Raw genomic sequence first — 24,452 nt, 5'->3', positions numbered from 1 at the left:
AATGATGGAGGAACTGTACCTGCAGAAAAGAAGAAGAAGAAGAAGAAGAACCAGAGACAGAGAGTCGGAGAGAGGAGGGGCGAACGCCGCTGACCATTAAGGTGTCGTTCAGTGCCGAAAAGAAGAAAAGAAAAGCACCTGGGCAAGACAAGCCCAGTGGCCCAACCAAGCAGCCGTAGGTAGGTTTTGGTCCCGTCCCTTGCAGCTTGCAGAGTACCAACACTCCCAAGAAAAAAAAAGCAATCAACCACCGAGACAGAATGTGTAAATTACAGCAGAATGACTGCATTATGTCCAAGGATAGCAATCAATCAACGCTTCCCAGCCCAGTCTGCATTCCTGCCCCTGAATTTTGCATCCAAGTCCAACAGTAAATGGACAATAACGCTGGAAATATTCTCTCCTGAAACCATCGCAACCCCCCCATCTATGCTTCTTTGTTCTGGTAGCTTCCCTTATACACAAACACACCATGCAGCAAAGAGAACCCATCTATCATTTGAATCTTATAGAGTATCCCCTAATCCCCTAACCCCCACTCTACTCCTCATCCTCCCAATCCCTCCCCATACAACCTCTGCCCCTATCCATCCCCCTATCCCTCCCCTCCATCCCCCCACCACCCCCCACCACTCTGCCCAGTCGCGTTCTCAATCCTCTCCAAAAACTCCGGCGGTATACTAGGCAAATACTTCCTCTCCCGCTCCCTATTCACCCCCCCAAACCCAGCCCCATAACTAACCAACATATCCGTCACACTAGGCAGCACAAACGGCAGCATCAACGCCGGATCCAGCAGCAAATTCGCCGGCGCCTCCTCCACCTCCTCATCAAACATCCCCCCGCCGCCCTCCACCGGCGACATCGGAACCTCACCACCGCCATTCTTATTCTTCCCCGGCGACGACCCCTCCCCAGCCACCTTCCTCCTCGCCTCCCGCTCCTTCTGAACAGCAGCCAAATACTTCTGCGCCGACTTCGGCAGTCCCCCCTCCCCAACCTCCGGCCTATAATGCGCCGCCGAATGCAACAGCTGCTGCGGACTCAGGCTCCGCAACTGCTGCAGCGTCCCCACCAGCGCCTCCAGGTCGTCCTGCCCCAGACTCGAAAAACACTGCAGCCACTGCAGTAGTTGAATCACCGGCGCCAGGTGCCTCTTCGACGCCTCCAACAACGTCTCCCCCGTCGACTTCATCTCCCCTTTTTCATAATGCTCCGGCTGCCGGTTGTTGCTCCTCACCCAGTCCTCCAAGACAGAAATATTCATCCTGATCTGCATCGCCTTCGTCCTCGCCAGGTACTTCCTGCTGGACATGATGCGGTTGAACAGCTCCGCCCCGAGCCAGTATATCAGCTGCGAAGAAATCTGCGCCGTGATCACCGAGTGCACATCATAAAGATCCAGCACAAAAAGTGTGGACGACAGCAGGGAAGTAACGTTTCGTGGCGAGGGCTTCGCTCGCTGTTTTGGCGACGGAGGTCGTAATCGCTTCTCGAGAGGCTCTTCTTGCACCTCTTTTTTCCTCTTGAAGAGCTTCCATTCGTTTTGAAACGTGATGTTTTCGAACCCCGGTATCGTTTCGTGGTCGAGCATCGCCGGTTCGAGCACCTTGTCCAGGCGTCTCTCGGCGTCGCGGACGATAAGAATAAAAATTTCGTTAATCAGTTCGGCCAATTGCGCTTGGAACTCGGTTGTGGCCTCGACGAGGCCGTCGTCTTTTTTGAGGTAATGTAGAAGAAGCGTGGCGTTGGACATCCAGAACGCAAGAATGGTCATGTCCCATTGGTGTTGTTCCACCACGTAGTTGATCTTGTCCATAGCTTTTACCAGTAGCTTCGCCAGTAACTCTGGACTGGCGTGATAATGCGCATATCTGGCCCCGAGAAAAATCATGTTTGCTGGTACTGGTTTCTGAGTCGGAGATCGTTGCGGTGTCATGTTGGTGATGACAATGTCTAGGATCGTGTCGAGATCACTCTCCTGGAAAACAAACATTTGATCGTGAAGACATCTCGACCAGTCAAACTCCTGCTGTTCTTCTTCATCGAATTCATCAAAGGTCTGAGATTGTTAGCATCAGCTCAGAAAAAAAAAGGGGTAAATAGGGGCTACAAACCTCAGGCTGGTCATCGATGCCCATGTTGCCAAGGTCCACCTCCAGATCCCTAGCACTGTCCATCATCATGCGTCGGCGCATTTCGTTTTCGGCCAACTCTTCCTCGAACTTGTCCTGGGAAAATCCAGGTTTATAAAAGTCATCGTCCAGCCCGACCGTTCCGATGCCATACCCACCACTGTCGTTGAGGTAAAAGTTCATGTCGCTATCCTGGCCAGCGAAATCGAAGGCCGTCCTCCCTGTCGAGGTCTTCTTATCTGGCGACGCCCCATTGTCCAAAAGTATCGTCGCGATTCCCTTGTGTCTGTTTGTCATGGCCCACATAAGAGCACTCCATTGATTGCGATCCTGCTTGTCGACATCGGCTCCCACGTCAATCAACGCCTGTACCACCGACTCGTGTCCCTACCACCAAAACAATTAGCATGGGCAATTTCCGGGAGAGCGCATGGCTAATAGCACTAACAAAGCAGCTCGCGTATATGAGGGCCGGCGTCCCCTCGTCGTCTGGCGCATTCACGTCAATGTATTCCCTGGCCTTTCCGTTCAATATCTTGTTTACAGACTCCAGGTTGCCATTGCTGGCGGCCATGATGAACGTCCTCTGCAATACATCCTTCTTCTCCTCCTCGGACCGCTTCGGATCGGCAGCGACGACATCCTCGTCCTCGAACACGGCGCTCGTTGTGTGTGCGGCCTGGGCGGCAAGCATTTCCATAAGCCGTTTCTCGCTGTCCGGGCCGCCCTTTGTCAACTCCTCCTCGTAGTTGGGGTCATCCAGCGTCAGGTTGCCAAACGATAACGGCTTCGCGGTGATGGGCGTGGTCAGGAATTGCGATTGTCCTGAAAAGCAAAAAGACTCGTGAGTTAGCACACGGTATGACGTGGGAGAGCAAAAAGGGGAAGGTTGAAGGGACACCAACCCTGCCATCCGTCGTACATCTCCGTCTCGGGCACCAGCAACTCGGCGGGAGCATGTCTCCGGTCGTCTAGTGACCGTGGCAGGTCGGCGGGCAGTGGGCGCTTCTTTTCCGGGCCACCAAAGCCGGCATCGAAGCCGCCGTCTGAATCCCCGAGATCCATGGCTCAGGGTGCTACGGTTGAGCTGGCATGCGTGCGTGTTGCGTGTCCGGGGCGGCTGCTCATGGGCGAGGCAAAGGGGTTATCCGTGGGCAATCGGCATGCGCATTCGGGTTTGGCGGTGCGCCAAAAACTCTGTGTCCAGTCCAGTGGGCAACGTTTTGGAAAAATAGAGAGATGAAAGCTAGAAAACGGCGTTTGACCCGACAGTTGCGCTCCCCCTTGAGGCGTTAGGCATGTTTAAAGTCTGGGCTTTGGCCCTTGGCCGCATCATTCAACAGCGAGTCGCAGCCCTCCCCACCTCGATGGCCCGTGCGTTGGATAAGAGAGACAAGAACCATTAATCTCAATCTCCTTGTTTGATGATCTCTTTGAACCAATATCCAACTCTTGTCGCTATTGATCTTGGGTCACATGGCTTAATATGGTCTCGTTTGGTGACATCAATCGGTTCGATCCGGCTATCTGTCCTCCTTTTTCTATCTATCCCTTCAGTTTGTTCAACGTTCAACCGCCACGCCGCTCCCAGTCAGTTTCACCTCGACGGCTCAAACGGCACGCTTCGCAAACACTCTGACACGCTTCACACCTCCGTCAGGCACAATGATGAGCTTGACGTGTGTAAACACCTTGTCCTTGACCAAGCTGTCTGCTGGGTGTTCAGCATCTGGGCCAGTCTTGATCGGCTCTGCTACCTTCACCCAACCCTCAGCATCGGGCCCGAGTTCACCATCTCCCTTCCACTCGATAGCTTGAAGCTCAACCCTTTGAGGGTAGTTTCCTCGGAAGTGAGCCGTGTCAACAAGGAAATTCTGGATGTAAGCCGGCGCTCCAAGCTTGATAATGGTCCAATCAATATGACCCTTACCACGAGACCGAGCTGTCTCCCAGCCGTCTCCCATATCCTTGCCTCTGCCAGGCAGGATCAGGTTGTCCTTGGTTCCAAAGTGCTCATCACTGCACGAGACAGCAACACCTCCGTTTTGGGCGGCAGCCAAGTCGATGATGGCATTAGTATCCTCTGGAAAGACGGGAACGGCATGACCAAAGAGGCGGAATCTGGCGATACCACCGTCCGGGTACATGTTCAAACGGACGTGTGTGTATTGCTTGTTTGTGGGATTCTCCAACTTCCACCCAAATCTCTGGCTGGGGCCGCACTCCTGAAGCCCGAGAATAGTCTCCCAACCACCACGGCCTCCCTTCCATGAGAGGACCTCCTCGTTGTTTTGGCTGAAGCAGCCCTCAACTGAGATGGCAGGGGCGTGGTTGCCGTTGAAGTAGGCAGTGTCGACTTCAATGCCCTCGACAGTACCAGAGCTAACTCCCAGGCGGATCACCACCCAATCGAAGGGCTCAGTGTTGTGTCTTCTGGTCTCCCAGCCGTCATACCAGGCACCGGTGTAAACCATCTTCCCCGGTTTTCTAACTGGGGGAAGTGGGTTGATCAAGTTGGCAGCATCAGCAAACCATTGGTCTGAGAAGCCAAGAACTTCACCTCCAAGAGTGGCTGAGACCAAATCTGCAAGATGGTTAGCACGGCATCCTGCCGTGAGACAGAATTGCACCTACCAATGGCGGTTGACTTGAAGGTCTTGTCGATGTATTCGGCAGAGACCGAAGTGGCCGGGACGGCCTCAGTAGCGTATCCGTAGTCATCAGCCATGGTGGGCAACTGTGAGGTTCAAAGTGCAATTGAGGGTAAGAAGGCCAAATAGATGATATGTCGTTTCAAGGCGGCACAGAGGGCACACTTATAAGCCTATCAGTTCCAACCGATGCCGGCCGTATCAACGATCGTTATCAAAGCATATGACACAAGAGCCGGGGAAACGGTCTCGTTTAAATCCAACGTCAATCTCCTATCCGCCTCCTCCCCAACCCAGTGGCCCGCACAGAAGAACGAGTGGAAGTCGGCCAGCTCCGACGGCAGGCCTGCCTTTGAAAGTGGAGATGGAGGCGAGCCGATGGGTCCTTCTAGAGTCCTAGACACCTTCTCCGACACCCCAAGCAACCGGAGGTGACTAACAGAAAACATGCACAATCGGCCGGCCGTCCTCTCGGATGCAGGTTCGAGAAACGAAGACGCGGGGCACATCGGCACACGGCGGTACAAATTGATAAGATACCGGTCCGAACGGGAGCGACCCCGCATAACTGGGGCCATGAAAATCGGTGTGAAGTGATTGGTCAGCCAGCTTGTCTCTCAGCTCGGCCGCCTCGGTGCCGTCATCACCGACCTGGACCGCGCCATCAGAAGCAAGTAAGGTGATCTCTCTGGGGAAAGTTTAACTTGACGACAAGACTCCATCTTAGCTGTGGAATATCTCCTGGAGCTTACAGTTCAAGAGAGACGGCAGAGGCTTGAAACTAGTGGGCTTCCCGATTTAGTTTCACTAACTGGCGTGATGCATGCATGTTTTCTTCCGTCAAAACTTGTGACCGGATTGGTAATGATTCCATAGCTTTGGGGGGGAGAAGCGGCATAAAGGGTGACACAAGCCGACGATCTTGTCCGCGTCACTTTGCCCTTGCCCTTTCCTTTCCAGCTCCTTCAGCTGGGTTGTGTCGTCCGTGGCGTCTGTCAACTTCACGCCTTTTCCCCGCCGACTTGTGTCTGAGACCGTCTATATCAGCAACCAGACTTCCCACTCGAGCTACTCGCAGCCATTTTCGTTTGGGTTCGTGCTGGCTCGAGACTAAACCCAGCCATATCATCATCCATCACCAACTCACACCCTCCGCAGCTCTTATAAGAGCCCCCTTCATTCAAGATGACCTCCACAACCACCCCTTCCCTCCCGCGCTTGCCGGACGAGATACACCCTCACCAGGAAGAACCTGACACCCATCAACAACCAAACGAAAACGAACCCCTCCTAGGCCGACCAGGCGACGCAATCCAACGCCCCAACGCCCCCATGTACCGCAACCTCTATCTCGGTTTGTCTCCCCCTTTTCCCCTCCCATTTCCCCCTTTGACTAACCTCCCCTCAACAGGAACCGGCATCCTCTCCCAAACCGGCCTCCTCCTCCTCCTCCTCTCAATCCTCATCCCCCTCCTAACCCACCACCCCCTTTTACCTCTCTTAGTGCCCCACCCAATCCTCCAACTCACCGGCCTCCTCGTCGCAACAGAAGCAATCCTCCTCCTCCAACCAACAACAAAATCCCTCCCCCTAGCCAAAACCCGCGCGGCCAAATTCCACGCCTGGCTTCACCTTTTATCCTTTTTGCTCTTTCTATCAGGAACAGTAATAATCGAAACAAACAAACACGCCAACAAACTGCCTCACTTCCACTCTGTGCACGCTTATTTGGGGGTTGCGACAGTCTCCTTGCTGGGACTGCAGTATCTGTTTGGGTTCACGATTTATGTCACGCCCAGTGTGTGGGGAGGGGAGGAAAAGGCAAAGAAGGTCTGGAAGTGGCATCGGTATCTTGGGTATGGGGTTTTGTTGATGATTCTGGCGACTACGGGGAGCGCGGCGTGGACGGATTATGTAAAGGGGCAGTTGGGGGTGTCGAGAGTGGGAGTGGTATTGGGGGTTGTGCTGGTTGCGGGGGGCGTGTTTCCTAGGATTCAGCTGGGGAAGTTGGGGTTGAGGGAGTATTGATGAGGAGGATACAAAGGGGAAAGAGTGTAGGATGGAGAGGGATTGGGGTTGGGACAATACAAGTATGGATATTTCGTAGTGTGGTGGTGATGAGGAGGGGAAGGAAACGAAAGGCAATACAAAGAAGAGCTGGTGTGGGATTTTTGGGGTTGGAGTTTATGGGACTGTGGTATCTTATTTTTACCGCTAACTATCAATTGTCCAATGGTTGGTTTGTTGATGGTAGTCAAGGCCATTCATAATAATCGCAAAATATGATAAACCACACTCTCTCTGTACGCATTACATTACTATCCATTCCTGACTAGACAACCACGATTGCTCAAACAGGGTATCTACCAAGCAGCCACACACTCAAAAACACACGAAAAACAGACATGTACATCTTTTTCTAATTCAACTCGCTTCCGCTTCGCCAACCCAACACAACAACATCATTACAACAACAACAACAACAACACAAACCCACCACCATATTCATTCATCCCCACTTGTATCGCACATCAAATTCACATTAACTTTCTCTCTTTCTTTTTCTCCCATTCCATTCCTACCAAACCCCCCGTTTTCTGTGTGGCTATAATGATATATCGTTCGGTGAGAGTTATACTTCAACTCACTCTCCCCTTTGATCGCCCGTTTCCCTTGTGCAGGTTCGCACTTCCGTATGTAGTTAATCCATATTAAACCCTTGGTATCATAATCTCTTCCACTTTTCCTTCCTCCCTTCCACTCGTCTCGGCTCGCTCGCTGTGTATCGCTTCCATCCTCATCTTCGTCCCCAAAATATCAATAACCGCCACCCCCCCCCCAAGATATGAATGACAAAAGAGCGTCAAAAAAGAAAAAAAAAAAACCGCTGTAAAACTCCGTTGCTCCCATAAAAGTGTGTGTGCTTGCTGCTGTCATTAATAAAAGTGCGCGGGTATCTCAAATCGTTACTCGATTTCGTTTTGGTTTGGTGTTTTGTTTGCATGAATGCCCCCAAAAAAAAAAAAAAACATTACTTTATGGGTATTGCGTCGGCTGAATAGGCCAGTCGTCCTCCGTGATGCTAGACCAAAAGAACCACACCACCGTAACCGCAACAAAGGTGAATAATGTCTGAAACAGAGAACCATCGATGGCGCCTGACGTGCCGTTGCAAATGTAGGGGCTGACAACAAAGTTGAAGATTTGACCCACGGCGAAGCTGAGAGCTGCCGCGCCCAGGAACAGCAACGGCCTCGTCTCGCCGAGCACCTTGATGACGAGGACGAGCTCCAGGACGACAAAAAAGACAACCCAAACCAGGGGCAGGAGGAGGTAGGTGACGTAGAGCGCAATGCTGCGGTTGGGAGGCTCAAGGCTGCCCTGCCATTGGGTAGTCCACTGGTAACCGGTGTCGAGGGCAATGTATCCAACACCAATGAGCCATGCAAGTGCCGAGCCGATGGTGAGTGCGAGGGAGAGAATCGTGCCGTCGTCCATCAGCTGGTAACCCACAATACCGTTGATGAAAAGCAGCCATGTCGTCGCCGCGATAGCACCAATGTGAATAGCGCTGAAAACCACTCGTACTTGGTCGTTCAAGGGGAATTCTCCTATTGAGAAAATCTCCGCAATAGACACAAGCAGATAACCGACCAAAAACACTTGCATTTCCCTGCAGTTCCGTTAGCTCCTGTCCAAAGGTTTGACGTGCGCACGATAATGCACTGACCTTCGTCCGACAGCTGCCCTTTTCCTTTCCGACTTAAGAATAAGAGAGATGGTGACAAGAATAGCAATTCCCGCAAGCAGAATCGATCCTAAAATAAAATGTCAGGAATTCCATCTGTAAATGAAGACGCGAGACCCTGGGGACATCATACCCAAGTTACCGAGGTATCTATCCTCGCCTGGCAGCGTAATGCCTCTCAACTTGCATCCGCCCCAATCTCCATCCTGATTATGGGTTTTTGAGAGAACCTGTGTCTGGTCAGCATCTGAGGGGACCAATTGGCACTGTAGTGATCGACTGTTGGGATGGCTTACATTGCAGACTGGAAGAGTTGTGTCACGACAAAAGTCCTGATCCCAAGTTTGTGGTTAGTTTCGTCCCTGCGCAAAACCCTGCATGCGATGCTGGTAGGTGCGCGCTCACCTCGAAGTTGCCAAATTTTGTTGACCCCATTGTGTGTTGTTGTCGTGCGATTTCTGACCGTCGCGCGTAGAAATTGTCTCGGGTGTTTGTTGTGTTTCAGGTTTTGTCGGTGGCCTCTCCTCGTTATTGTCCTTTCTTTCCCCAAGCGATTTTACTCAATTGACAAAGTTGCCCCCCCTTCACAGTTGGCTTTTCAGCTCTTTTGAATAGTTCTCCGCCTTTTCGTCCGTGATCGATAGTCGTGACCTGGGATCGCAGGATGCTGGCGGTGGGGGACCCTGGCTTTTGCTGCAGCTCCCAGCCTCTCGTTCGTGGTTCCTTACTGCCAGCTCTGTTTGCGCGCAAACTGATCGTCGTCGTCGGCGTCCTCCTCTCGTCTTAAAACCATGCGCTAATGATTGGAGTTATTCTGTAGTCGGGAGCAGCATGCGATACTCGGAGTGAATGGGTCGGAAGCAGATAAATGCTGTGGCGCAGATATAATTGCTGTGGTGATTGGGGTTGGGGGGGGAGAAGCTGGAAAAACAGGCGACGAGGAGGAGCTGCGGGCGGGCAGCAGTCGGACCGCCGTAATAATTATAAAACTCAATGCCCTGGGGCAGCCACTGTCGAGCCACTCACCTCACCCAACGTCCGCGGCAGGAACACAGAACACAGGATAGCGCGCCCCGTTTCGGTGGCACGCAAGGGTGACCCACACCTCGGTTGCGCTCACGCGATTGGCCGGGTGCCCTTGTCCACTTGCCTGTTCCAGGAACCAAACCCCAGCCTCTTGTGAAATCACCGTCAGATTCGGGGCCAACCGGCTGATCAAGAGAGCTCGAGTGTTGATGGAAGCCGAGATTATAGATACGACGCAACCTGACTTCTCTTATTGCTCTGTTCTTTTGTTTTCTGTGTACGGAGTATCCCTCAACCGATGCTATATTCGGCTCAGCCGTTGGCTGTGTCGGTATCGGTGACTTGGCCTCTCCACTAGATGACGGAAGCTGTGGCGGCGCAGGCGTCAGGTCGAGGTCGGTATTCTGGTTATGTATTCTCCTAGATGGTAACAGTGTGGTCCGACACGTCGAGGCCAGAGGTAGAAAAGCACTGCCAGCTATGTATGGATAATGGGTGAAGGGGGACCACCATTATGCACGATGAGCTGGACGCAAGGGAGCCGTCTCTCATTGCTCCGAGATCCAAAGTCTGGGCACCAGTCACTGGTGTTTTCTCCAAAACACCTCACCCACCCCTGTCGAAGCCACTGCTGGACGAACGCCTCAGACCAAGGTTTTTCGGTCGGTTCGAGATGTGACTTGCATTCCCACTGTTTCGTCCCATGCAAGGCAAGATTGGGTTGCTGTAAGAGCGGGAGAAGATGAAATGAATGGTCCGAGCGCTGGATATTGCTCCTACTACGATTATAACTCTAGACAAGAGACAATTCTAATTTCTAGAAATTAATACTTGCAAGACAACATTGGTGGTCTTGGCCAACGCCTTGTGCTTTATCGTATCAGAAGTAGGGGCAATACCTGATTTCCAATATGATACAGCAAGCAACTGTTGTTGGCGGCTCATCGAATACAAACTGTTCTGGAATCATGACACCACGGTCGAGAGGACAAGTTGGGCAACTCGACAACACTCCGTGAATATTATCCGGCCAAGTACCATCCATTATAGTACTCTCTTTCCCCCCACGATCTGGCTTGCATGGTTGCATCTGGAAATTTGAGCGAACACAGCGTTTCATGTGTATCGTAGGACGAACGCCGACGTCCGTATACTGTAATGAAGGTTAGCAATATCACTAGATCTCAAAAACGGCCATGCAGGGGGCCTTTATTGAATTGCCCCATTCCTGAGCTCAGCATCATTCAGTCCCCGACCTGGCGATTCATGCTCGACTTCCCTTCTGGGATGGTCCATGTCTCCTGTCTCCCGAGAAACATCATAGCGGCCGCGGGGAGGGAGCTTCTGCATGATGAGCCCAGGGGCACAACGGATGCAAGGGAGGGGCGTGGAAGCCTCACAGAATTTCGTCCTGACGTTGCATATCTTGCATGGCAGTGAAGCTGTTTGATATATATAGCGCATTCGGCCGCCTGACAAGCGAATTCAAGTATGGCTATGTCAGTCAGCGTCTACCGAATGGCTCTATGGGTTGTTGTTGCATCACCAACATGAGCTGGCTGCGGCGTGGGCTGTTTCAAGCTGGATGACGGCGAAGAAACCCAGATGGGTGTGAATGTCAAAACATCGGCGCTCGTTGGTTCAGTTCATCAGCCTGGTTGAATCGTACTGCAGCCGGTGCTGAGCTTTTTGAGGCGAGCCTTGCGCAACTTCACAGGCATGTCAGCTCGTGAGCTGGAATCGCGCCTCACCCACAGTCATGGAACGACAGACAACGTGGGACGGCGTGAGGGGAACAGCATGTTTCACGTTTCAAACATTTGACCCCTCCAGGACAGCATCTATTCGAGTTTCCGTCGGACTTGAACAGGGTGGTGGGTTGCCTGATTAAGCAGAGGCGGTCGATTTCGAAAATAGGTTGCCGCGTGATGAGCTCAAAGTCGTCTTGTGAGAGTCCATGGAGTTTGTGTGTGGAACAACATTAACAGGATGACAGGATGGCCGCGGGTTTTTGAACCCCTAAAGTCGACAGACGGGTCAAACGTGATAAGATGAGGATTGGCCCAGGGCTCTTCTGTGCCGGCTGCCGGTATCAGCAGCGATTTGCAGGATTGACATTGGAGGGGGTGACTTGGCGTGCTGTAAGAAGAGGACGAAAAGTTGGTTGCGGAGATGGTTGAACAAGGCAGCGGGGATGAGTGGACGTTTTTAGGACCCCCTGGTTTGCGGGATGGTGGCTTGGCGGCTCCGCTGAATCCGCCCACAGGGCAGCCGGGGTCAACCCCGTGCGTCAAAGGGTGCCAACTTACACCACCGCCGCATCTCCCATTGGGACCGACACTGCAGCGTGCCTAGTTTTTTGTTGTTTGGCTGTTTAGCTTTCTGCATTTCCCAGAGTCATCTGACCGAATGTCTTCGCCTTCTGCGGAGCCGGCAACTGTAAAACACAGACATCTCCAACTCGACCCTCTCCCACTGCAGACGGAGGCTGCTGCGAACCAGCCCCATAACCGACAAGATTCCGACTTCCAACCCGTCCCGTCTCCCCTCGAACATTCCCCTCCGAACCCTTCCTGTGCACAATAACACCTCCCGATCATCCCGACAGGGCCATTTCATTGATGAGCCCGCGAGTTCAGAGTCGGAGGACGACTCAGGGAACTCTTCGTGGACCGACACGGGCGACATCGCCGAGCAGCTCGCCGGAGAAGATCCCTTGCGCAAGCGATTAAACGACGACGAAGCCCTTGCAGGTGTCATCAAACGCCATCCCAGACACAAAAAGAAAGTCCGATACCAAGAGCCGTCTTCTAGCAGAAGCCGGTCATCCTCTCGCTACACTGGCGCTGTTAGCAAAGAGGCAATCCACATCCCAACTGCTGCGCACCGTCACGTTAGCAAGGCAGAACAGCTACTAGCCACCATCATGACGGGCAGCTCGAGTTCCATCCACGGCCTGACGGGCAAGCCGTTGATTTATTTTACTTCTATTTTCGTTTCTTTGGGCGTGTTTCTCTTCGGATATGACCAGGGTGTGATGTCGGGGATCATCACCGGTCCCTTTTTCAAGGAGTATTTCCACCAACCTTCCAATGCAGAAATAGCAACAATGGTTGCTATCTTGGAAATTGGTGCATTAATATCGTCCCTCTGTGTTGGGCATATTGGAGATATTATCGGGAGAAGAAAAACGATTCTGTACGGATCAATGATCTTCTTCGTTGGAGGTGGGCTGCAAACAGCCGCGACGAACATGGTCATGATGATGGTTGGTAGATTTGTGGCTGGTTTGGGAGTTGGCATGCTCTCAACTATCGTCCCGGTATATCAGTCTGAAATCTCACCTCCACACAACCGTGGAAAGCTCGCCTGCATTGAGTTTACCGGCAATATTGTTGGTTACACGACCTCGGTGTGGGTGGATTATTTCTGTGGCTTCATTGAGAGCAACACCTCATGGAGGCTGCCCCTGATGATGCAATGCATTATGGGAGGTCTTCTTGGTTTGGGTAGTCTGATTATCGTCGAATCGCCCAGGTTTGTCGCTACCACTTACACCACGCATGTGAACCGCGCGCTAACCCATTTTAGATGGCTCCTGGACCACGACCATGACGAGGAAGGTATCGTGGTCATTGCCAACCTGTACGGTGGCGGTGACATTCACGATCCCCGCGCTCGTGAGGAATTCCGCGACATTAAGATGGACGTTCTCCTCCAACGGCAGGAAGGCGAGCGCACATATTCCGAGATGTTCAAGCGGTATGGCAGGCGAGTCTTTATCGCCATGTCAGCACAGGCCCTGGCCCAGCTCAACGGTATCAACGTTATCTCATACTACGCGCCGATGGTGTTCGAGTCAGCTGGTTGGGTTGGCCACGACGCTATTTTAATGGCCGGGTTCAACGGTATCACATACCTACTGTCGACAATCCCGCCATGGTACATGGTGGACCGGTGGGGCCGGAGGCCTATCCTACTGTCCGGTGCTGTTATGATGGTCCTCTCGCTGTCAGCCATTTCGTACTTTTTGTACATCGACGTGCCATCGACGCCAACAATGGTTGTCATCATGGTCATGATCTACAACGCTGCGTTCGGATACTCATGGGGACCTATCCCCTGGCTCTACCCCCCGGAGATTCTCCCTCTCAAGATTCGCTCCAAGGGTGCCAGTCTGTCAACGGCCACGAACTGGGCTTGCAACTGGTTGGTGGGTCAGATGACACCCATTCTTCAAGACTGGATTCACTGGAGGTTGTACCTTGTCCACGCATTCTGGTGTGCCGTTAGCTTCGTTGTTGGTAAAGTTGACCGCTGCCTTGCTAATTTTTTTCAAAGTCAAAGTCTAACAATATCCCTAGTATACTTTATCTACCCAGAAACCCGCGGTGTCCGCCTCGAGGACATGGACGCCCTCTTTGGCGACGCCACTCGCGCGCTGGGCACACCTGCTGGTTCGACGCCAGCCTTGCACGCCGAGTCCGATCCGCTCGTGCGCTCCGGGTCGCCCATTCCGCCCCTTGACATCAGAGGCCGCGCCTCGCCGGCGAGATTTGGACCGGGAAGTGCGATTCCAGGACTGAACATCGATCCACCAACGTCGGTCGGTGATCCCAAGGCCCAATCCTCCAGGCAACAAAGTAGAGGAGGTTTGGGCGGTTGGTTGTCAAGGCTTATGGGCCGTGGTGGCTCGAGTTCTAGCGGACAGTACGCTCCTATCGATCAAAGGGGTGATTAGACATGGAAAGGGAAGAGTGCGCTTTGGATAGAGGAGGAATGTGTGGTTCGTTTTTTGAATGCATATAGATGGCGCGGGAACGCTGCTCATCGAGATGGGCTGCTGGGTATGGCTTTCGGTTCTTTGCTTCTCCGCATAGGGAATTTGTTCTGGAAGAGGTGCGGGAGTACAGTGACACCACTTTGAATGAGGTTGTTTTTTTTGGTGTGTTGATAGAACATGGGTTGGAAGGGAAGGAATGGGGAGCGGAATGTATAATTACAGTCGTAGTATATTCTACAATGTTTGCGGACGTCTTGGATAGGTACCTTGAATTAGGCAGAGATGGTACTCTGTATCAATTGGTTGTACTGAATCTATTTGGTGTCTTCATTGGGAATATTGCTGCTCTTAAGCTTAAGCCATCTCAAAAAGACGGCAGTCCGTCATATGGTCCGTGCACACAAGCCATGAATTTCTGAAGCCATTGGATCTCTCGCTTTCTTACAACCGCTTTGACCTTTTCTTCAGTTTCTTCACACTACAAATTCGACTCAGCTCAACACCAGATCTTCATCGTCATGACAACCCCCACCACAACCGAACTCCTGACCTCGTACCGGCACCTCTACCGCTCAGCCCTCCAGGCAGTCCAGTACTCCAAGCCGGCGCGGTACGTGATCCGGGACCAACTCCGTCTCGCCTTTCGGGATAGGTCCAACCTGGCGAGCTACCACCCCGAGAGGATCAGGAGGACGGTTTGGTTTTTTCACGCGGCGTCTCAGTCGAGGGGGTTGGAGCACAGGATTTGCAAGACGTTGGTGAGGGTGCACTGGGAGAGGACGAGGGTGGACAGGAAGAGCTGGAAGCATCTGCTGAGGGAGAGGGAGGAGGTTGAGAAGGCTAGCGAGAAGGTGAAGAAGAGGTTGGCGGAGAGGGGGGGGGATGTTGTCAAGGAACGGGGGTTGAGGTGGAGGGGGTGGGAGGGGGTGGTGGGGATGTTGAATGAGAGTATGGGGTTGTGTTTGAGGTGATGTTTGCGGTTTACAATGAAGGGAGGGTGGTGGTTAATGGTGGTCGCCAAGACTGCGGGAAGCTTTGTGCTGCATGGTGATGACAGTACACCATGTGAGGCGTGCCCTGGGCCGATGGCCGGCAGGAACCGAGGGGCGGGAGATGCGGTTTGACAACGGCATTTGCCTTGCTATCTATCTAGGTGGGCTGGAAGCTGAGCTGAGCTGGCTTGTGATGGTGGGAAAAGGCAGTTCAAGTTTCACGACACGAGTCGAGCTTCCGAAACGAAACACTTAAGACAGTCGAAACTGCGCCAATAAGAGCACAAGCGAAAGGAAAGGGACTGGGACAGGCAGATACCCTAATATAGCGGATCTACAAAGGATGGGCGGGCGCAGATTGGGTGTCGGCTTTATCCAGGCTGAGGGGAGGGAGATACAAGCCAAAAGCTTGGTTGAGATGTCAATGATGAGTGGATGAGCTGTCGCGGTTGTCTGAAGGTGGGAGGGGGGAGCATGCCGTGTCCTGGTGGAAAAGGGCCATTTCGTCACTCACATCAGCGCATTCAAGAGGAAAATGGGACGGGAACACAAGAAATTGGAAGATTGATCTGCTTGTGGCATGCTACACTGGGACAATTCTGTCGCATGTCTTTGTCTGCGATACAGATTTGCCTGTGGCTGATTTTATATACTGGTGCCCATCACCCATCACCAACCCCTCCTGGAGTCTCGCCCATCTCACGAATTGCATGTGTTTGAAACCTGTCGCCTAATCAGGTTAGACGATGCTGCAGCAATGACGTTAGCCTAGTCGGATTGAAGCCATCGTAGGACCCCTCCCACCTCAACCCAACCGCGGGGAAAAAAAAAACCCATTGCATCGAGAGCTGCAAGCACGCGGAAAACAGGCCGTAGCTAGCTTTTTTTTCTCCTTCGGCCTTTCGCTCTTTAGCAAACACAGCTTTTTGATTCTTTCACCGCAATTGCAGAGCTTCGGGTAAGGAGATCCCCGCCGAGGTCGGGACTAGCCGCTAAAAGTCTAGACAGCCGACGCTCTTACCGGGCCCTTGAATCATCTGGTCATGGTGGAGAGTCGCTGGAGCTTGCCCACGCCAACCAGCGACGATAGGAAGCTTCTTTGTGTGTTGTGACCCCGCAATCTACCTTTCGAAAAGCACCACTCTCGTCAATTGCAAATGCATTGAACTGCTGCACAACCACACAAACGATAAGCTCGACGGCCGTCCCATTCACCAATTGTCACCCGACCTAACCCCCCCTCCTCACGTCGGTCCCGTTCCTCCTCATCGACGACCTACCTTTCCTCCCATCCCGCGAGAATACAAACGGAAATCAACAGATTACCCACCAGTTTACTCAACACCACAGCCTGGAGCTCTTCCCATCGACACAAAGAGCCAGAGGCACGGCCCCTTTTTCGACCGGACCCGCGGGGGGTTCTTGATGGACCCTTCTGCGACCGCGCTGCTGAGGACTCTGGTCTCGGCTGCTCCCGAGGCCACCGTCTTTTAGCTGGCCGGCGCTCAGGATAGATAGAGAGAGAGAAAGAGGAGAACGAGGGGACAAAAAATCACCTGAGAGACAGAACAAAAGCAGGGACAAGCTAGCATGCCTGCTGAGCTCCAGTCCGCCGAGAACGACCACCGCCAGAGAATCCTCCTCCAACAAGATGGTGCAGCCCACAGTCACCACCGACCTCCGTTTCCCATCATGCCTCCTTCCCAACAACAACAACAGCAGCAGCAGCAGCAGCAGCAGCAGCAACCACACCAGCTCAACGTGAACCAGAACGAAGCTACTAGCTCCAGCCGCGGCACTAACAGTAGTGGTACCACCACCACCTCCTCCGCAACAACCACGTCAGCGGCGAGGACGGACCCCCGCTTTGCGACGACGAACCAGCCAACGCCCCTTAGCAGCAATGCCCTTTATCAGCGCTTCCTCAAGCGTTACCGTGTCGAGGTGGCCGCCTCGGCCTCGAGCGTGCTCTCCACCCTGACGACGTTTCCTCTCGACAGCGTCAAGACGCGCATGCAAACGTACCGGTATAATGGCTTTGTGGACTGCGTGCGGCGGACATATCAGACGGAGAAGTTTAGGGGGTTCTTCCGAGGAGTGACAGCACCAATGGCCAGCATTACGCTTGTTCGGACGATATCCTTTTCGATTTACCAACGGTCAAAGTATGCGTACAGCGACTGGGTCAAGAGACATTTTGGGGTGGATGTGATGGCACAGGTAGCGCAGCAAGGGTCATATCCGAACTTTTGGTCGATTGCCACGTTTGGAGCGGCTGGGATGACGGCGGGGTCTTGCATAACAGCCATAGCCTGCCCGTTCGAGTTGACGAAGCTCAGTGCCCAAGTGTCAGTGTTGATTGCGGATAAGAAAAATTGCCCAAAGCCCGAGAGCCATGCTATTGCGGCGAGTTATCAGAACAAGGGGACGCTGAAGACGATGGGGAATATCATCAAGCATAGGGGGATTGGGGGGTTGTATACTGGTTTCCGGTTACATCTCTGTGAGTTTGATTTCTTGAGGGGAGACAGGGGGGTTTGATACTGACTTTACAAAAGTGCGCGATACCCTCGGCACAGGAACATACTTTATGACGTATGAGAGCAGCAAACAGCTCTTGACGACATTTGGAGGAGATGGGACACACTCTAACCCACTGGCGGTGTTGGTGGCAGGCGGCCTTTGTGGCATTGTATCTTGGGCCCTGATATGTAAGTGTTTGGTGGGATCTGTCGTGCGTGTGACCATGGTTCTAATTTTTTGCTCATCAACAACCACAGACCCAGTCGACTCGGCCAAGAGCATCTACCAGCGCAACTCGCTCATGTACTCCAAGGGCCAAAAAGTCGAGCCGGTCAAGATTGCCTTTTTTCAGCGCAACATGTATCGCGGTCTTGGTGTGAGCATGGGGAGATCGTGCGCTGTGAACGCCGTGTTTTTCTCATCGTTTGAGTTCTTGAAGAAGCGCATCAAGGCGATGGATGAACAGAACCACCACCAGCTGTAAAGTTTTTGTCTGCAGGGGAGATTATTTGTGTGTGTGTCTGATAACGCATTCATGAGAAAGATGTTGTTGTATGTTTTCTGTAATATTGTATCTCTTTTTTTCTTTCTTTTTTTTGTCTTAGAAAAGCTTCCAAGACGAAAAAAAACATGGTTGTATAAATCTGGTTTTCTTTCCGGCTTTTTACGGCGGCGCATTATTTATCTGAGGCCTCTCTGGAGAGGGGTCTGGTTTGGCTGGTTCATATCATATCATATTGTTGTCATATCATCAGGGGGGTGTGGTGGTGGTGGTGGGTTGGTTGGTTGGCATTTTGGGGGACTTGGGTGGTGTCATGTTATGGGTGGGTGTGAGAGGGAGGTCATTCACGCGGACATGTGTTTAGTCATGGCGGGACTACAACATATGAGATTAGGTTCTATGACTTTGGTAGTCAGGAGGTATGAAAATATTGAATAGTAACTTTCAAGGTTGAGGTTATGTGGTGTTGATGTGATGAGAGCATTCATCTTGGGGTGATTTGAGCCTCAACTACATGGTGGGGGTCATACCTGAGCCCCTGCCTTTTCCCACGGATGTTGTGGACAAAAAGATGGGGACTGCGACGTGAGATGAGGAGATTGAGATTGAAGCAACGTGTTTGTCGACTATCTTTATAGGCCTATGGTATAATTTCAAGACTTATGAAATCGTGTATTATGGTGTATTAACCATTTTAAACGCTGTCAACTCAGGGTTAGGGTACTATCCACCGCCCACCATTTACTCCCCGCCAAGACCCAAACCATGTGTGCACACACACACACAGTGCGAAAACTGAGTATTCATTTCATTCACAACTTTTTTTATTTTTTTTAGTCTCATTCATCACCAGCAGCATGCAGCCAGAGAGGGTTCTCACATGAAACAGCAAGAACAATAATCACTCCCAAGATCCTGTTGTGGGTATCTTGACACCCCACCCGAGTCAAATACATTTTCTCTCTGTGTCAGAAACCAACGATACTAAACACCCTCTTTTTGGCGGCGGCGGTTTGCAAAAGATTTTTGCACAACACATTCTTCCCCAACTCATTCAAGCCACAAAGCCAATTTCCCTTTTTTTCTCTTTTGGAGGGGGGGGGGTTATTATTTTTTGCAACTGCAACGAACAATGTCCCGACCACCACGACCTTCAACATCTGGCGGGTTCAACCCCAACCTCCGTCTCGATCGGGAAGTCTACGGGATAATTCAAACGTTGGATTCGCAGAGGGAAAAACCAGGGAGGTTGGCAGTTTCGACGGTTTATGACGCGATCAAGAAATCAAATTCCAGTGTGGCGAGGCAGAAGAAGAAGGTTTTGGAGGAGTCGATTGAGCGGGTGCTGGAGGTGAGGGAAAAGCAAATGAAGAGGGATCGGGAGGGGGAGGACGAGGAGGATAGTGATGAGGTTGTGGAACGGATGGAGAGGGAGAGGAGGGAGGCGAGGGATGCGGGACTGTTGAATCGGCAGATTGCGAGGGGGTGGGGGTTTGGGAGTGCGAAGAGTGATGATGGGGGGAGGTCTGTGGAGGATATCGGGGCGGGTCAGGATGGGGAGGAGAGGCCTCAGGCTACTGTTGGGACACCTAAGGATGGTACTGACAGACCTAAGGAAACGACTGATAGGCATGCGAATGGGGAACCAAGGCCTAAAAAACGAAAGGGCACGCCCAAGGAGGTGGACAGAACGCCTCCGACAGGAATCTCGATACGGGATATCGCCGGTGTGGACGACACGTTGGAGAGGCTGATGCAGGAGATCTGGTTCCCGTTGAATGCCGGGGAGGCCTGTGAGAAAATGGGGTATCGGTATGGTAATGGTGTTTTGCTTCATGGGCCGTCTGGCTGCGGCAAGACCACGCTTGCGCACGCTGTTGCTGGGAGCGCGGGCGCGGCGTTTATCCCCATTTCTGCGCCTTCCATCGTTGGTGGTACGTCGGGCGAGTCGGAGAAGAATATCAGGGATGTGTTTGATGAGGCTATTCGCATTGCGCCATGCCTCATTTTTTTCGACGAGATCGATGCCATTGCTGGCAAGAGAGAGAGCGCGAACAAGGGCATGGAGGGCAGAATCGTGGCCGAGATTATGAACGGGATGGATCGGATCAAGAGGAACACGCCGCTGGGGAAGAACGTGGTGGTTTTGGCGGCTACAAACAGACCAGAGTCGCTCGACCCAGCGATCCGGAGACGGTTCGGATCGGAAGTGGACATGGGCATGCCGAGCGAGAGGGCGAGAGAGCAGATTCTGCGGTCGTTATCACGGGATTTGAATCTTGCCGAGGATGTCAACTTCAAGGAGCTCGCCAAGCTGACACCTGGTTACGTGGGCAGCGATTTGCAATACGTCGTCACGGCAGCGGTATCAGAGAGTTTCAGCGGCAGTCTTCAGCAGCTCCTCCAAAAGGCCCGCGGCCTCAGGCCAGCAGATGAGGACGCCGGCGAGGTCTCCAAAGCGCAGCAGGACTGGCTCCTTCTCGAAGAACACCGGCAAGCCTCCTGGGGAGAGACGCAAATCTCCAACGAGCAGTTCAAGACAGCTATTTCTCGCGTCCAACCGGCCTCTAAGCGTGAGGGCTTCAGCACCATCCCCGACACCACCTGGGCCAACGTCGGTGCCTTGGGAGACGTCCGCAAGAAGCTTGAGATGTCTATCATCGGCCCTATCAAGGACCCAGAGCTCTTCAATGCGGTTGGTATCAAGCCGGCAGCTGGTATCTTGCTCTGGGGTCCTCCAGGTTGCGGCAAGACTCTCGTCGCCAAAGCCGTCGCCAACGAATCCAAGGCGAATTTCATCTCCATCAAGGGTCCAGAGCTGCTCAACAAATACGTCGGTGAATCCGAGCGGGCGGTCCGTCAACTATTCTCCCGCGCCAAGTCTTCAGCTCCATGCATCTTGTTCTTTGACGAGATGGACGCCCTCGTGCCAAAGAGAGACGACTCCCTCTCCGACGCCAGCGCCCGCGTGGTCAACACCCTCCTCACCGAACTCGACGGTGTGGGCGATCGGAGCGGCATCTACGTCATTGGCGCAACCAACAGGCCAGACATCATCGACGAGGCCATCCGTCGTCCTGGCCGCCTGGGAACCAGCATCTATGTCGGTCTGCCTGGTCCGGAAGACCGCATCGACATTCTCAAGACGCTCTACCGCAACACCATCACTCGCCAGCAACAGCAGCAGAAAGAGCAGGAAAAGGTCGCTGCTGCGGAAGCCATGGATGTGGATAATGAAGTCGCCGCTGAACAACAAGAGCTTGAACAGGAGGCTGACTTGTCGGAAGTGGCGCTGGATCCCAGATGCCAGGGGTTCTCTGGTGCTGATTTGGGCAATCTGATGCAGGCGGCTGCGCAGGCTTGCTTGGAGAGGGCGTACACGCTTAAGCTGCAGCAGATGGGGCAGCATGCTACTGCGAAGAATGGGGTCAAGTTGAAGAAGCCGGTGATCACGAAGGAGGATTGGGAGAAGGCGCTGTCGGAGGTGAAGCCCAGTGTGAAGGATGCCGAGAAGTATGCTATGATTGAGTAGGTTTTATATAGTTGGGGGAGGGGTAGAGGAACAATAGGATAGGGGCGTGGGTAATACATTTCGAGGTCTTTTTGGTCGGAATGGAGGTGTTTTGGTTAGTGCAAGTAGGTGTCATTTGGTTGTGTGATGGGTGCTCTGAGGAGTGTGGTATGTGTCTTTTGAAGTGCAGAGGGTGTCTAGGTGCTTGCTGGGAGGTGTGTGCTTGGCAATAAAAGGCTGCTCTAGGGCCCTACATCAGGTGTGATGTCGGCTGTAACAGGTGTTTCGCGGGTTGCAGACATGATTGTGTATGAAGAGTCGTGTGTCTCATATTGCCCGTTTCTATACAAACATCCCGCAAAAGAACAGAAAAGTAACAAAAAACGCCTGCTAGGTACCCAAAGACTTACCCTCCCTAACCATCCCTCTATTTCATAAATTCATTTCCAGCCGCCAATTCCCACCTTACTCAACCTTCCCACCCCTGAACACCCTCCCCGGGAGCACCAACCCGGTAAAACCCCCCGACCAGCAAAAGCACCAAAACAGGACAAACAAGAACTTTGACAGGATGGACAGACGCTGATCATCTCGCGAAGGGTAAGCCTCAACCTTGATGTCGCTCCTCGTCAACGCCTCGATAACACCCCTCTCCTTTTCCAGCTCTTGCTCCTCCCTCTTCTTCCTCCTGGCGCCTCTCACCTCCTCGTCAAACCACCCCTTCACCTCTTCGCACGCGTCGTTGAAGCGGTAGATGTAGTACTCCCTTTCGTGCTCGGGGATTAGGACTACAGTCCCGGCCAGGGCGGCAGTGAGGAGGAAGATCCTCCAGGCCCAGGCTCTTCTTTCGATTCTTTTGAGGGTATTGACGATGCCTGGAGTGGCGGTGGGGTTGGTGAGGGGGGCGAGTTTTTGGAGGGTTTGGTCTGTTGATTCTTGGATGAGACGGGATAGGTGGAGAGAGAGCTGTTGTTTTAGGAGGAGGTCGATTGGGGGTTGGGCTGGGGGGTTGACGGCTTGGGCGGGGGTTGATGGTGTTGTTGGTGTTGTTGGTGTCGCTGGTTTTGCTAGTGTTGCTGATGTTGCTGGTGCTGGGGTTGCTGGTGTCGCTGGTGTCGCTGGTGTCGCTGATGTGGTTGGTGTTTCTGTCACTTCTTCCCCATGTTTTCGGATCTGTTTCCGGAGTTGGTCGGCTTCATGCCAGGTGTTGGTTTTGTGAAGTTTTTGACGGAGGGAGAGGATGTCGTCTTGCTTGGTGGTGGTGGTAGTGGTGATGCTGGGATCGGTGGCCTCTTTCTTTGGCTCTTGATTAAGTTTGTCAGGGTCCTTCTTGTCACTGTAGTAACGAAGGGGGTTTTGGCGATAGAGAGGAGTGAGGCGTGGTGCTTGATGGTGTGGTTAGCAGAGCAAATGGCATGTGAGTGTTAGGCATTCTCACCTGTTCCCCTCACGGTGAGGGGCACCACTCGTCGGGTTATCACATGGCGGGGGATGATTTGGAACATCTTCAAAGTCGAAGCAATGACTGCTCGATGTTAAAAACGAAACAAGAAGGGAGATGATAGAATTCCAGATTGCTGAGTGCTGTGATCCTCAGCAAGACTTTTTTGTAAGAGGGTTGATTCTCGTGAAAAATTCTCAAATCTCACAAGAGAAGAGGGGAAGTGAACCACCTGCAAGGGCGGGAGGAAGCGGGCTTATCTTGGTCGGTTGGTGATACCCGATGTATGCCGACATGCCCGAAAAGTCGATTGAGAATATTGGGTTGGTGTGGTTGATGGATTGGATGGTACCTTACTACAACCATTTAAATCCACACGATATTTGGACTGGCTCCTCAAACCACCTAGAATGTTCTTGCGTAGTGAAACGCTATGCCCTACACTGATACGTGATATGGATGCAATGTTGTACATATGCGAACAGAAATAAAGGCAAGATAAAAGTGAGAGCAAGTTTGGGTTCCAACTAACAACCCCATGATACCTTATTACTGTCCATTTGGCAGGCTGGTATACCATGAACAACCCACATGAAGCTCTGAACTGACTGTCCTTTCACCCTCAATCCCACCATCAACCCCACCATCATTCATCTCATTCCCCATCTCATGCCTCATACTCATACATAACCTCATCATCAGACCACCCATAACCCCCATTTACACCTCCATTTCCCCTGAACCTGCCCCAATCACCTCCCCTCCTTCAGCAACAGCAGCAGCAATCACTCGATTCACCCCCCTCGCCTCCGATCCAGCCCGCAAATCATCATCGAAACGAAGTGAGACGAACATGCATACAGCCATAAGAACGGATACCACTGTATGCCGCCCAGTCTGACTTCTTGTATAACCCGGGATTGTGTTCCCATTCTTGCAGGGGCTGTTCAGTAGCAGAGTGATCGCTAGTATCTTGGTGGTGCGAGAGCACCTGCTGCGGGCCAAGTAGTTTGGAGAATCGAGAAGTTCTTTTGGTGGAAAAAGGTGGTTTGGTGTTAGGTTCTGTAGCTAGATACTTGATATGTTTACACGAAGGTGTGGCTGTGTGTTGAGCGGGCAAGGTTACATGAATGTTCTATG

General features: G+C 52.6%; 9 protein-coding genes across 9 annotated transcripts; 5 read left to right on the top strand and 4 right to left on the bottom strand.

The window, feature by feature from the left end:
- Positions 1-595: 595 nt before the first annotated feature.
- QC764_308850 (uncharacterized protein) lies at positions 596-3,200 on the bottom strand (the record flags this gene model as incomplete). Its single annotated transcript, XM_062945995.1, has 4 exons — positions 596-2,062; positions 2,118-2,522; positions 2,584-2,960; positions 3,041-3,200. The coding sequence occupies 4 exons, from the start codon at positions 3,198-3,200 to the stop codon at positions 596-598; spliced, it is 2,409 nt and encodes an 802-aa protein (XP_062802042.1).
- Positions 3,201-3,570: 370 nt separating this feature from the next.
- Positions 3,571-7,532, top strand: QC764_308830 (uncharacterized protein). Its single transcript, XM_062945993.1, has 3 exons — positions 3,571-6,140; positions 6,198-6,983; positions 7,046-7,532. The coding sequence occupies exons 1-2, from the start codon at positions 5,972-5,974 to the stop codon at positions 6,812-6,814; spliced, it is 786 nt and encodes a 261-aa protein (XP_062802040.1). The 5' UTR covers positions 3,571-5,971; the 3' UTR covers positions 6,815-6,983; positions 7,046-7,532.
- On the bottom strand, positions 3,746-6,712 carry DAL2 (Allantoicase; the record flags this gene model as incomplete). The annotated part of the gene is made up of 2 exons (XM_062945994.1): positions 4,770-6,712; positions 3,746-4,719 (listed from the first exon to the last, which is right to left on the bottom strand). The coding sequence occupies exons 1-2, from the start codon at positions 4,861-4,863 to the stop codon at positions 3,746-3,748; spliced, it is 1,068 nt and encodes a 355-aa protein (XP_062802041.1). The 5' UTR covers positions 4,864-6,712.
- Positions 7,044-11,730, bottom strand: QC764_308820 (uncharacterized protein). Its single transcript, XM_062945992.1, has 5 exons — positions 8,940-11,730; positions 8,831-8,866; positions 8,668-8,764; positions 8,517-8,604; positions 7,044-8,459 (listed from the first exon to the last, which is right to left on the bottom strand). The coding sequence occupies exons 1-5, from the start codon at positions 8,967-8,969 to the stop codon at positions 7,823-7,825; spliced, it is 888 nt and encodes a 295-aa protein (XP_062802039.1). The 5' UTR covers positions 8,970-11,730; the 3' UTR covers positions 7,044-7,822.
- HGT3 (Ribulose bisphosphate carboxylase large chain) lies at positions 11,416-14,301 on the top strand (the record flags this gene model as incomplete). Its single annotated transcript, XM_062945991.1, has 4 exons — positions 11,416-11,507; positions 11,557-13,097; positions 13,152-13,864; positions 13,925-14,301. Exons 2-4 carry the CDS (start codon positions 12,487-12,489, stop codon positions 14,299-14,301), a joined length of 1,701 nt encoding a protein of 566 aa, XP_062802038.1. The 5' UTR covers positions 11,416-11,507; positions 11,557-12,486.
- A 560-nt stretch (positions 14,302-14,861) lies between these two features.
- Positions 14,862-15,314, top strand: QC764_308805 (uncharacterized protein; the record flags this gene model as incomplete). The annotated part of the gene is made up of 1 exon (XM_062945990.1): positions 14,862-15,314. The coding sequence occupies one exon, from the start codon at positions 14,862-14,864 to the stop codon at positions 15,312-15,314; it is 453 nt and encodes a 150-aa protein (XP_062802037.1).
- Positions 15,315-16,925: 1,611 nt separating this feature from the next.
- On the top strand, positions 16,926-18,806 carry QC764_308800 (uncharacterized protein; the record flags this gene model as incomplete). Its single annotated transcript, XM_062945989.1, has 3 exons — positions 16,926-17,838; positions 17,894-18,046; positions 18,116-18,806. The coding sequence occupies 3 exons, from the start codon at positions 16,926-16,928 to the stop codon at positions 18,340-18,342; spliced, it is 1,293 nt and encodes a 430-aa protein (XP_062802036.1). The 3' UTR covers positions 18,343-18,806.
- A 686-nt stretch (positions 18,807-19,492) lies between these two features.
- Positions 19,493-21,892, top strand: RIX7 (Ribosome biogenesis ATPase rix7; the record flags this gene model as incomplete). The annotated part of the gene is made up of 1 exon (XM_062945988.1): positions 19,493-21,892. One exon carries the CDS (start codon positions 19,493-19,495, stop codon positions 21,890-21,892), a length of 2,400 nt encoding a protein of 799 aa, XP_062802035.1.
- A 310-nt stretch (positions 21,893-22,202) lies between these two features.
- On the bottom strand, positions 22,203-23,790 carry QC764_308780 (uncharacterized protein). The gene is made up of 2 exons (XM_062945987.1): positions 23,310-23,790; positions 22,203-23,256 (listed from the first exon to the last, which is right to left on the bottom strand). The coding sequence occupies exons 1-2, from the start codon at positions 23,374-23,376 to the stop codon at positions 22,337-22,339; spliced, it is 987 nt and encodes a 328-aa protein (XP_062802034.1). The 5' UTR covers positions 23,377-23,790; the 3' UTR covers positions 22,203-22,336.
- Between the last annotated feature and the right edge of the window lie 662 nt (positions 23,791-24,452).

The sequence above is a fragment of the Podospora pseudoanserina genome, chromosome 3 (genome assembly GCF_035222485.1).
Source record: "Podospora pseudoanserina strain CBS 124.78 chromosome 3, whole genome shotgun sequence".
Classification (NCBI taxonomy): Eukaryota; Fungi; Ascomycota; class Sordariomycetes; order Sordariales; family Podosporaceae; genus Podospora; species Podospora pseudoanserina.
This window is presented reverse-complemented; position numbering and strand designations above follow the sequence as displayed.

Excerpts from the sequence above, each read along its gene's own strand:
- QC764_308820 (XM_062945992.1), bottom strand. The coding sequence starts at position 8,969 with ATGGGGTCAACAAAATTTGGCAACTTCGAG. Across the intron at positions 8,867-8,939 it reads CAAAATTTGGCAACTTCGAG|GACTTTTGTCGTGACACAAC; the intron begins GTGAGCGCGCAC and ends ACTTGGGATCAG. Across the intron at positions 8,765-8,830 it reads CAACTCTTCCAGTCTGCAAT|GTTCTCTCAAAAACCCATAA; the intron begins GTAAGCCATCCC and ends GACCAGACACAG.
- QC764_308780 (XM_062945987.1), bottom strand. The coding sequence starts at position 23,376 with ATGTTCCAAATCATCCCCCGCCATGTGATAACCCGACGAGTGGTGCCC. Across the intron at positions 23,257-23,309 it reads CCTCACCGTGAGGGGAACAG|CACCACGCCTCACTCCTCTC; the intron begins GTGAGAATGCCT and ends CACACCATCAAG.
- QC764_308830 (XM_062945993.1), top strand. The coding sequence starts at position 5,972 with ATGACCTCCACAACCACCCCTTCCCTCCCGCGCTTGCCGGACGAGATA. Across the intron at positions 6,141-6,197 it reads GTACCGCAACCTCTATCTCG|GAACCGGCATCCTCTCCCAA; the intron begins GTTTGTCTCCCC and ends TCCCCTCAACAG.